At 43.2% G+C, this 12,202-nt stretch overlaps 2 protein-coding genes across 3 annotated transcripts in view; one reads left to right on the top strand and one right to left on the bottom strand.

Moving 5' to 3' along the window:
• Window positions 1–10,738, bottom strand: part of Polr1a (RNA polymerase I subunit A) — a 62,850-nt gene extending 52,112 nt beyond the window's left edge. For both annotated transcript variants that reach the window (XR_007589299.1, XM_050126428.1), the window contains exons 1-6: window positions 10,564–10,738; window positions 7,264–7,468; window positions 5,981–6,130; window positions 3,432–3,539; window positions 2,494–2,579; window positions 2,271–2,374 (exon numbers count right to left, since the gene is read on the bottom strand). Coding sequence is in view for 1 of the 2 variants with exons in the window: in XM_050126428.1 (XP_049982385.1) it covers window positions 2,271–2,374; window positions 2,494–2,579; window positions 3,432–3,539; window positions 5,981–6,130; window positions 7,264–7,468; window positions 10,564–10,640 (730 nt within the window). In the remaining variant the exon portion in view is untranslated. The remainder of the gene's footprint in view (window positions 1–2,270; window positions 2,375–2,493; window positions 2,580–3,431; window positions 3,540–5,980; window positions 6,131–7,263; window positions 7,469–10,563) is intronic.
• Window positions 10,739–11,056: 318 nt separating this feature from the next.
• The window catches only part of Ptcd3 (pentatricopeptide repeat domain 3), a 33,760-nt gene continuing 32,614 nt past the window's right edge, over window positions 11,057–12,202 (top strand). Inside the window, exon 1 of the mRNA XM_050126427.1 lies at window positions 11,057–11,168. Coding sequence (XP_049982384.1) covers window positions 11,065–11,168 — 104 coding nt within the window. The 5' untranslated portion in view covers window positions 11,057–11,064. The remainder of the gene's footprint in view (window positions 11,169–12,202) is intronic.

The raw sequence follows: 12,202 nt of genomic DNA, 5'->3' as shown, positions 1-12,202 counted from the left end.
AGAGGCTGATTACTAGCTATGCACAGATTAAGTAGAAAATTTTATTTAGGGTTGCCATTTAAGAGGCCAACTTCTAACATTCAGATGAAGAACAAAAGCAATTTAAGTATCCTGTAGGCTCAAAATTGTCAGCATTTACTGGGATGGCATACTAAAATGAAGCACTGCTCAATTTCCCCTTTTCTGGATCCATCGGCAGGAGCCATGCTGTGCTTGTGTTCCCAGCACCAGACAGCGGCTAGGACACTGGTGACAGCTGCCAGCAGACAACACTCATTCTGCATATTCTAAACTATTCATAAACAACATTGCTGTTTTACCCTGTTTTGTACTTTTAGCTGATCTTTCCCTTAACTAATAAAAAATAAAACCGACTAATCTACCGTGGAGTGGGTGTGCATGTAATAGTGGATGGCATGGCGAAGGTCAGAGGACTACTTGCAGGAGTCAGTTCTGTCTTCCACCATGCAGGACCTGGAGACTGACCTCAGGCTGTCTGGCTTAACCGAACCATCTCGCCAGCCCAATGTGGGTAAATAATATTTAAATGTTAAGTATGCCAGGTGTGATGGCACACACCTTTAAGCCAGTACCTGGAAGACAGAGGGAGGATGACCTCTGTGAGTTCTAGGACAGCCTGGTCTACCTCAAGAGTTCCAGGACAGCCAGGACCATGAAGAGAGACACTGTCTCAAACTCCTTCCAACCAGAGTTATTAAATAAAAAACAAAACAAAAAAAAAATCAATCCTCAAGCCAAAACAAAGACTATTTTCTACAGGTTTCCAATGTCCAGCCTTTTGGTTGCACCTTATTCTTGCAGTTATAGCAAAAGATTGCCTCACATGAATGGGCTTTGTTGTGCCCAGATTATGACCCCCATAGAGAGACCACCAGAGAGGTCCAGGCTATAATAATACAGCCTGAATATTATGATTATAATCAGCATAATACAAACATGTTTGGAATCCCTGTCTCTAAATGACCCGTTACAGCAAGGTAGAGAGGAGTTGTATCTCCTCTGTGGGGTAAGCTTTTAAAGGCATAACTACAAAGAGGCTTTTTGAAGTTGCTTTGGCACGGGTGTAAGGATTTTTGCTCCCTCCCATCCTGCTAAGTCAGCTTTCTCCTTGTTCTTAGAGCAAGGCCATCTTTATCAGCCTGTACCAGGTGGCCAGGCATAATTTCTAGGGTGGGAGAAAAAAAGGCCACTATCTTCCTAAAAACAAGCAATTCTGGGTTTCTATTTTTAAAACATTTTGCTAAAAAATTCCTTTTCGTCCCTTTAAAAATACGGGATGAGGGTCCCACAGGCTTGACTAAGATAGGCTACCTTCCCTGGGCACTGCCCCCTAGCTGGAGCTATTCTCTAAAATTCTGAACATCTGTTTTCAATGTCTCAGCATTTTCTAGGATAGACTGGGGGTGCAGTAGCAACTGTCAAGTGTCAGTATGAGGAAATATTTCCATGGCCATTCGCAGGTAAGAGAAGGAAAATCCACTCTTGCGCTGTTAGCTGTTCACCATCAAACAGCACTTAGCAGTCTTTCAGGGTGTGGGATCTCACTCTGGCCATGACCAGAAAACCTGGCACGCTTCAAATGAGTGTGTAAGTTAGTTAATAGAGCCACACCTACACTAGTTCTGATGAGTGCTCAGGGAAATCTAAAGTGTTATAGCTGGACAAACTGAATAGAGATTGTATAGGAACTCACTGTGCTTGCTATCCTGTAAGTCTAAGTTGAATCTACAAAGGTTATTAAAAATCAGTACACAGAGCCAGGCGGTGTTGGTACACACCTTTAATCTCAGCACTTGGGAGACAGAGGTAGGTGGATCTCCTAGTTTGAGGCTAGCCTGTTCTACAGAGTGAATTCCAGGTCTACACAGAGAAACCCTGTCTTAAAAAAACAAAAAGAAAACAAAACAAAAAAAGAAAACAAAAGCAAAAAAGCAATACAGCAACCCTTGCCAGAGTCTCATACTAAAAAAAAAAAAAAAAAAAAAAAAAGATAAAGCCAGGCAGTAGTGGTTCACGCCTTTAATTCTAGCACTTAGGAGGCAGAGGCAGACAGATCTCTTTGAGTTGAGGGCAGCCTGTTCTATAAGAACTAGTTCTAGGACAGGCTCCAAAGCTACAGAGAAACCCTGTATCAAAAAAACAAAAAAGAACAAAAGAACACTCACTCTCCAGACCCAAGAAGCCAGGACTCACCTGAGGTGACACACTAGAAACATGGCTCGAGCTCCTTAGAGACCCAGTCTGCTTACCTGGGGGCTCTGCATCCTTCTGGCCAGATTTTCTGTGCACCGTGGCTGGGTATGTAATTGTTAGCTTACTGTTGTGTTCCTTTCGAACCACTGACCGTCCGGTCCTACACATGAGAATACGTGCGGGGAGAAACAAACCCCAATGAGACATTTAGCAATGGTGCTGGGCGATTGGCCAAAGCAGCTCAACCAGGAATGGGAAAGGCTGGTGGACACTACTCACTTGCAGTGGGGACATCGCTTAGCGGCCATATGCGTCTTCCAGAAGTAAGCAACGAGTTTGCTCCTGCTTTCACAGACATTTTTCACCTGTTTAAAGTCAGAGAATGTTACAGTGCCTTATTTTAGGTAGTCTCACTTTGTAACCCAGATTAGCCTAAGATGTGTGAGATCTTTACAGCAGTACAGATGTGTACTCCATGCCTGCACTGCAGTGTCATTCTGAGGAGATTACAATCTCTATGTATTTAGCAGTTCTCCACTTTTACTTTAACTGGAGGAAATCATCCTGGTAGCTTGAATGAGAACTACCCTCTGTAATGCTCAGGCATTTGAATACTTGGTCCCTAGTTGGTGGCACTGTTTGGGTAAGTTATGGAACCTTTGGGGATTTGGCCTGGCTAGAGGAACTCTATCAGTGGGCACTGTCTAAGAGTTCATAGACTTGCCCCACTTCCAGTTTGCTCTCTGCTTCATATTTGCAGCTGATTTCTTAGTCTGGGGCCTCCCGCCATCACAACTCCACTTCTGGAAGCTTAAGAGCAATAAACTCTGCATCCTTAAGCCGTCTTTGTCATGGTGTTTTATCACAGCAACAAAAAGTTACTAAAACACACCCTTCCTTAAACAATATGTCCCACAAAACACTCTTTAACACAGCTATCTGGGGGTTAGAGAGATGGCTCAGCGGTTAAGAGCACTGGCAGCTCTTCCAGAGGTCCGGAGTTCCATTTATTTATATTTTTTATGTAAGAATGTCTGTGTGTATTCCTACATGCCAGAAGAGGGCATCAGATCCTATGGATGGCTGTGAGCCACCATGGGACTGAAACCTAAGTCTACCCTGAGAAGCCAGAAACGTATGCAGAAGATGGCACAGAGAAACTATGGTTACCAGGCTAAAAGCAGAATGTTACAGAAAGGGAAATGGTGGTAACTCACATGTGCACCTTGGGACCCCAAGAGGTTGTTCTGTAGAATTTTGTTTGTGTATTCTTCTAACTCTTCTTGAATTTCGAAGGCAGAAGGATCAGCAGTTTCTTCCAGAAACTGAAACAGAGGGAGACTATTGTAATATCTTACAGTAACTGTCTGATGAACAGTAGGGTTAGGGTGGCCTCTTCAAGGACTGAGATCAATCTAAGGGAGGAAAGGAAGCCTGAGTTACTATGCTACACTTACACACAGTGAAGTGGACTAGGGATGTGGTCAGTGGAACATTTGCTTGCCTAGCACAAACAAGACCTCAGGTTTTACCCCTAAACACAACAACAAATCCTTTTCTAGTGACTATTTGGGTCAAATTAAAGACTGCAAAGACCTGAGACAAAAGTGTTTCTAACATCTTAATTCTCTGAAGAGCTGATAGGTCAGTGGGGAAGCAGCAGATCAAACTGAAGTAAAAAGAGGGGTCCAGTGAGGTCAGTGTATATGAGCTGGGGATCACCCAGTACTCTTATGCATCTCTGTGGAAGATACTGGCACAGACGTCTCTGAAAGGCCCTGGAGATCTGTGTAGAGATAGCCCTGGCCTCAAATTCATTTTCTAACTTAACTCATCAATTTCTGTAGGCCCATATGTCTGTATGGTGTGGCAGCCAGACTCTGAAGCCATAGCCCCACCTGAGGCAGTCATGTAGCGTTAACAAAGGGTCAGGATATTGTTGTTCCTTTCTTTGTAATTTGGAGGATGCCTGATAGAGATGCTGATTCAAGCCTACATGACAGCTAGCATACAGAGCAGACAGGTAGCTGGGGAGGTGACAAAAAGCCATTCACCTGGTTACCTAGGAGACAGAATGCTAATGTATTTCCCCTAAGTTAAGTTTTGGTATAAGGACTGGGGAATAAGCAGAAAATTTCTTCAGGATGTGAACTGAGGATATCATGAGGGATCTCAGAGAATCTCCCTCCCAAAGAAACCATGTGAGTCATGTCTTTATTCCTGTCCCCTCCACGCCGGTCCAGAGAGAGTTTATGTTGGAGTCTGGTAGAGAAATAATTGAGAGTCCGGGCTAGCACTGGACCCCAACAGATTTTATGCTTTTCACTTTGAAGCCCTCAATAATGAAGAAACAGAAATCAACACCAAGAATGAGTACAAAGGTAGTACCAATGGGACATCGTCCACTTCCCAAACCCAACACACAGGCCTATTAAGGTAAGGACCTGAAGAGTCCCTCTCTGGAAACAAGCCAAGTACAACTGTACAGGTAGACCAGGGCCTTAAGCCTGGATTATAAAGGTTTCAGACTGGGAATACCACCCAAGTGGAGAAGTAGCCTGACTTCTCTCTGAAGACAGCGACAGCACCTAGCAATCGAAAGTAAGTATATGATGACTTGACATCAAAGGGTGCCAAATGTATACAGGATTCTATTTCTGTTTGCATATTTCATAACAAAACAAAGAAAATAAACATAGGAGCCATGAGTACTTTTACGAAGATAAAATTAAATTTGGATAAGAGAAATCCCTAGAAACACATAACTTCTTTGATTAAAGGCTTAGCAAAATCTTTATCTCCCTTCACTCTCTTGCAGGCAAATTTGACTGTGGGTTAATGGTTTAGCTTTGTTTTCTTGGAGGCAAAAAGGATGAGAATTTCTACTGTTGGCAGAAACTGGCTCAGGCTTTGAGACTGCTTCTCTACTGAGAGGGTTGTGAGTACCTAGTGCAAACCTCAGCTCTCTGCTTTCCCAAAGCAGGTCCTCGAGGCTCCCCAACAGCGCTGAACTACTACAAAACACGATATGTCAGGCACTGAAGCCTTGGCATCTCTCATCCTCTACAAACGCTTTCTTTCAGGGCATTTTATAGAGAACTTCTTGAGACTGGAAAGATGGATTAGGAATTAAGAGCATCAGCTTCTCTCCCAGAGGACCTGAGTTAGGTTCCCAAAATGTACATGGCGGCTAACACCATGGAGATAGTTAGCCTCTCTAGCAGCAGTTTCAGAAGATCCAACAGTCTCCTCCAAGGCATCAGGCATGTTATGTAGAACACACATACACGCAAGCAAAAACATTCATACATATAAAATAAAAATATCCAAAAAAATTTAAAGAGAAAAGTTCCTTAACTCATTTTTTAAGATTGAATCAATGCAGGTACCCAAATTTTATAGGACAATATGAGAAAGGAAATTTACAGGTCAATCCAATTCAAGATTAGATGTAAAAATCTTAAGCCAAATACTAGGAAGCCAAATCTATAACACATTACAAAGCAATTTATATCACGGGGCATGGTGACACAGGTCTTTAATTCCAGTACTCAGGAGGCAGAGGAAGGAGATCTCTGTGAGTTCGAGGCCAGTCTACATAGCAAGTTCCAGGACAGCTGGGGCTATATACAGAGAAACCCTGCCTCAAATGATTAAAAAAAAAAAAAAAAAAGATACAGGGTCAAACATTCTGAAGACTATTGGGGTGGCAATTAAGGACAACATACAAGCATCTCTTGATGTCCTGGTTTCCATACCAACCTACCCTGCTCAGAATTCGTTCAAGCTCATAGACCGCTTGTAGAGCTCCAACTTCCAGGACTCGAAGCTGGCAGACCAACAGGTGAATGGCAGCCCGAGGACAAGTCAGCATGTGGCAACTTAAACAGGAACCTCGGAGCAGGAGATAGAGTTTCTAAAGAGTGGGGACAAAAAGAAGCAAGACATTATAAGGAGACAAGAGAACTCATGGTGATTTCCATTGTACAAGCGATTTTCTTCACACAGTCTGTCTCCTGAAGAATTCCACTTCTGCCTCTGCTACAGTCTTTTAGACCTATAAATAAACTAGACAAACATTCCCAAATATCTTTTGATTTCATTTTAAACCATTCAAAAATAAAGAAAGAAAAAAAATAAACCATTCAAATTTGAAATTCACATAGAATGAATTCATGGTCTGAGAAAAGGAATTATTTAAGTTTTATACCAACTACTTAACTGAGACAATATCCTTTCTTTAATCTGCTTAACTCCCAGAGGCTAGGTTCCTTGAAATAAGACCTAAACAGACCCAAGTGACAGTCTAGACAGGAGCTTCACTGCAGTGTTACTGGTCTTCCTTTGGGGGCTTTGCTTTTCCTGCCAAGAAACCATACTTGGCAGTCCTAACTGAAAAGCCAATGATCTTGGGAGCACCAGAAATCCCTATATTACTAGGGAGGTGACTGCCACCCAGCTTTCTGAAGGACACAAAGCCCTTGAAATGAAAGGGCATAAGTCAGGATTAGACCCTGAGTCTTGGATAGGTGAATGTGTGGCTCCCTAAACATTTCCCTCTTGCATGAACAGAAACTTGATATGGCTTTCCTCAACTGGAATCAAACTGAAGTTCTCCACGTAAGTCTATAGCATAAGCTGAAGTTACACGGCAAGCCTCCCTAATCTGAGAATCTAAAACCCTGAACTCCTTGAGCCCTGACATACAAGTAAACAAATTCAACATATGACTTCATGGATTAAGGGTTTAGTAAAAATGTAGGAACATCAGGAATACAATCTCCTTTAGGCTATATATATGAGGTATGTATAATTATGAGTGAATTCATGTTTATATTTGGTTCCATCCTATAATATCACCATAATGTAGACTGCAAATATTCTAAAACGTGAAATTCAAACCATTTTTTTGGTCTCAAGCATTTTGGACAATAGATACTCAAGGAACTTGTACTTGGTCCCTCAAGGTTTTTTCTTTCTAAAGAAAGAGGAACAAAGGACGGTCCTCACAACCCCAGCACCCCCAAGACCAACAAGCCCTGCACGCACATCGAAGAGGAGAGGGTTGTACACGGTGAGAGGGAGCTCAATGTGGCCCAGGTGTCCCGAGCAGTTGTTGAATTCCTGCACGCAGGTGGAGCACACTTCTTTGGAATCTGCGGGACCCAAAGCCAAATCATACAGGCCATTTGCTGAAGGGTTTCCCAGGCTGTCCACATAGCGAGGATTTGTAATGGATTTAACACTTAATTTCCTGAGGAGATGAAAAAAAGAACCAAGGAAAGCTCAGGTTATTAGCTTCTCTGATATTGAAGTGAGAGAGGCAGCTTATAAACCAGACCTGACTGGAAAGCTCAAATTCTTCAATGAAGGGATTGCCATATAACAGAATAACAAATTCAAGAAAATTCAACACAAATAAAATCATAAAAAACAACTTCCTTTATGCAAAATTTTATCCCTTTGCTAATGGAATCTAGTCTTGTACTCACTAACAGCATGTTACTGTGCCACATATGACAGCAAGTGTACAGCCTGTGTGTGCTCTCCTCAATTGTATTTGGGTGTTCACACAACAACGAAACAGCTGCAAAGTATCCTTCTTAAATGTCATATAAACGTACTTTACAAGGCCTAGTTTGCCTTTTAAATTTTATCTAATTTAGACAATCGAGGGGAGACAGACTGACCCAAAGTTTTCTCAGAGGCCCTGATGAAAGGATAAAGAAAACTTCAGTTCTGTGTCCTTGTCCAGAAGGGGACTTGGTAAGGCCAGTCTAGAGGAGGAGCAGTGCCTCTAAGGGAGTCAGGATTGCAGCTTCTGAGGAACCAACTCTTCCTCCTCGGCTGCGGCTATCAGTCCTAAGGCAGTGGTGTCTGAAGTTTCCTGTGTTCTCTTTGTCAACACTATCTGACTTAGCTCTCTGCAGACTTTGGCGGACTTCCTCCCTATAAATAGTATATAAGATGCTGTACTTCCTAATAAGTTTGGTTGGCATAAGACATAGCTTGTGCAAGACCTCCTGACATCAGCTTTTCTCTTCTCTTATGTTTCCATCCCTTGGCATCTCCCCATCAGGACCCTTTCACTGAAGAACGACCTGCTGGTCCGGGTCAGACAACAAATGTAAGAACAGATACCACCCCTATCTTGCACTCTAGAGGGAACAACAACAGCAACAAAAGTCAGTGAGCTGTACGGTCAGGAAAATTGATGGTGGTCCATAGGAATGAAGCTGCACAGATCTGAAAGACTCTCATGGTCCACGCCACTGTAAGAACCAAGAATAGATGGAGACAGCTCTCCTGCTTGGCTCTCTTCTCTGTGGTTACTTTTCTACTGGTAAACCAATGTCAGCACTTTATCTAACTCACTGCTGTATAGGTGGTCTCTTCCTCCAGCATGGAGGCAGCTGGCAACCCTGAACTCAGTAATACTGAAAAAAATTACTTAGTTGTTCTGTTTTACAAACCTAATTTTTGAAACTGCAATAAAATATACATAAAACATACCGTGTTAACCAATTTTAGGGTGCAGTTAAGTGGTATTAACACAGCACGCTGTGCCATCACCAGCACTACCCACCTCTACAACCTTATTTCCCTGTCCCTAACTCCTGGCAACCATCTCTGTACTTCCTATCTCAATTAATCTGACTGTTCCAGCACCTATTAATAAATGGAATCAGTCAGTACCTACCTGCTCATGACTGGATTATTTTGTTAAGCACTTCACAGTTATAGATAAAATATATCAGAACTTCTTTCCTTTTTAGGGATAAGTCAATAATAGTGCACGCCTTGTCAATAATAGTGCACGCCGTGTCAACGGTGCACGCCGTATCAACAGTGCATGCTGCATCTCACCTCATCAACTCATCCACTGACGGACATTTGGGCTAGTTCTACTTTCTGGCAATGGCAAATACAGCTGCTCTGAAGGTGTGTGCACAAAGCCAAGAGAATTCCTAGATCTGACATCAATGCCATTTTAACTTCATGAACAAGTATTTGATTCTCACAATGTCGGCACCATCTTCATCAACACCTGTATTTTCTAGGTGTGTGTGTTTGCTTTTTTGAGGACTCAATGATGGTGCTGAGGTGGCACCTCTCTGTGCTTCTGATCCACACTGATTTTAGGATGCTGAGCATCTTCTCATGTCCATCTGTGAATATTCTGTAGCACTATGTATATTCAAGTCCTTTACTGCCTGTGGTGTTCAGGAACAGCAAGAAGGCCAAGGTAACTGCAAGTAAAAGTTAAGTGCGGAGACCAGAACGACCCTTCCATGTTATTAAGTACACGGTAATTACTTTGAAGAGGATGAAAAGCTACCAGCTCCTAATAATAAAATGGAGCATTAGTTGTTTAATGCCAGAGCCAAAATGTCAGCATCAAGAAGTCCTTGTAGACCCATGAGACTCAACTCAACCCTTCTGGGGAGGAGTGTCACATTGAGATATCCTGCATATCAGATAATTACATTACCATTTATAACAGTAGCAGAGTAAAAACTTTATGGTTAGAGGTCACTACAACATGAGGAACGGTAGTAAATGGTTGCAGCATTAGGAAGGTTGAGAACCACTGTTGTGGTTACACTAAGCATCTCTTCCCGAGGGTAAACTCCTAGGGAGGTTTGAAGGGTAATGGGATGCCGACAATTTGCACTTTAGAATAATGTTGACAGCTGTGTGGCTGACAGGACTAGGCATATATGAGGTGGAAATAGAAGAAAAAGACAAGCAGAGAATGACAAAAGAACTGACCTAAGGCAGTGGCGATAGAGATAAAAGGAGGGTAAAGTCAAGTTATATATGTAGGTAACAGACAGCGAAAGACTAGTAAATGAGATGTCAGAGTGGGTTCTAGAATGACATAATTTTGTATTAAACCTGGCACGCCACTATGGAAAGGCAGGTCCTTTCAGTTTGTGGAAGAGAGGGTGCATGCTGCGTTTCGAGTGCAGGTTTCAGATGCGAGTATGTTATCGTGACCAAAATGAGGATTAAAGAAGAGTTCATAAAGTAGAACAAGGCCTTAATCTGAGATTTAAAGGTTCATCATTGCTTGTACAAGAATAGACTAATTAGGTAACTAATAAGCGCGTGCTGGACGTGAGAGCATACACGACGTAACACTGGTTCGTTAACGAAGAAGATGAACGGAGTAAAATGCAGCAAGACAGGACAACCCCAGTCCCAGCTCATTCCTTCCGAGTACCCGCGAACATGCGCCAGCCATCCAGACCCAGAGACAGGCTCAGCGCGAGGCCTTCTGGGAACCGTAGTTCCCGGCGCCGACGGCCACAACCATGGGCTACGCGCATTCCATTAACTCCTTACTTGAGCTCCTCGGCCGAATACATCCCGAACGAAATGCCCTGAAGGCGCCTCCATGGCGTGTGCTTGGAGGCCAGCATCTCCCCAGTCAGTTTTGATATCCGTCTGCCAGAGAGAAGTTCCCGCAAGCTCCGGCGAAACCCTCTCACGTTCACTAGCGCGGAGCCACCATGTGTTTTCCACTGCGCTTGCGTAGAGGAAGCGCTGCTTAGCGTTTTTTTGCTTGGACGAGCTCACTTTTGCTGTCGGGGTGTGTGGGAGTGGAAGAAAATAGTCTAAGACCCTCTTTCCGTTTAAAAGCAAAATTACAACTTAGACTTCAGAATAAATGTTTCAAGTAAATATATTTGAGGTGAATGATGTGCATTGAGCCCTCCTTTGGTATTCTTGCCAAACAGGACCTTGTAACCACCCATCCCGAGTTGAGACGTTCCACGGCCGCCCCGCCCCTCGCGACCTTGTAGGCGGAGGGCGTTCCCAACGTGCTCTGCGCACAGTCCGAAAATGGCGGCGGCCTTGTCTGCTCGCTGCCTCCGTTTCTGCAGCGGTCCTGCCTTGCTGCAGACCGCTCGGAGCCCAGGTGTGTGTGAAGCGAAGCTCGGCTGCAGGTAAGAAGATCCTGGGTTAATTTCATCTTGCATTTCCCTGAGAGTTGTAGAACTAGGTGGTTTGCAACGGTGTTTGCGCGCTGGAGGCCGCGCGCCCCCAAGGGTAGCACGAGGTAGCTGTGGTTTGAGATAAGTTTCGAACAGCGTGTATTCTTTCGGGAGGTTTCTATTGTTCGGTTGTAATATTCTATAAAGTTGAAGTTGCCCTTTAAAACAGGGCCATGTTTACGTGAAGTTTCCGTTTCCGTGAGTGCTTCTACAAGCCCTTTTACAAGTTTCTTTAAACCGCCTCTCATATTCATTTTAACTGTGCCAAAAGGAAAGGGCGAAGTAATAGATTTTCGCCAAATAAAGGGCAGGCTGTTATCGCCTCTGCGGATCGAATGTTAGAGAATGTTATGAGCCAAGACAGTTAGGCTTTAGTAAAAGCAAAAAAGTCTTAAAACGCCAGACCCCGCTCTTTTGATCTCGTGTTAGCCACATCTGGGTAATTTAATTTTACACCCTTCGAACAGTGACCTGGTGAAAGTGTGAGGCATTTAGGTGTAGTAAAAACTTGAAACCCAATTTAACTTATTTTTGGATATGGATTACAAGACCTCATGCATGCTAATTACCCCTCTCTGCTGCTGAATTAAAACTACCAACTAACCCAAGAAAAACTTAATTTTTATTTTATTGATATTTATTGAGCTCTACATTTTTCTCTGCACCCCTCCCAGTCTCTCCCTTCCCCCCCCCCAACCCTCCCCCAAGGTCCCCATGCTTCCAGTTTACTCAGGAGATATTGTCTTTTTCTACTTTCTACTTCCCATGTAGATTAGATCTATGTCTGTCTCTCTTAGTGTCCGCATTGTTGTCTAAGTTCTCTGGGATTGTGGTTTGTAGGCTGGTTTTCTTTGCTTTATATTTAAAAACCACCTATGAGTGAGTACATGTGATAATTGTCTTTCTGGGTCTGGGTTACCTCACTCAAAATGATGTTTTCTAGCTCCATCTATTTTCCTGCAAAATTCAAGTTGTCATTATTTTTT

This window comes from Alexandromys fortis, unplaced genomic scaffold (genome assembly GCF_014885135.2).
Source record: "Alexandromys fortis isolate MF-2015 unplaced genomic scaffold, M_Fortis_MF-2015_v1.1 scaffold_257, whole genome shotgun sequence".
NCBI classification, from domain to species: Eukaryota; Metazoa; Chordata; class Mammalia; order Rodentia; family Cricetidae; genus Alexandromys; species Alexandromys fortis.
This window is presented reverse-complemented; position numbering and strand designations above follow the sequence as displayed.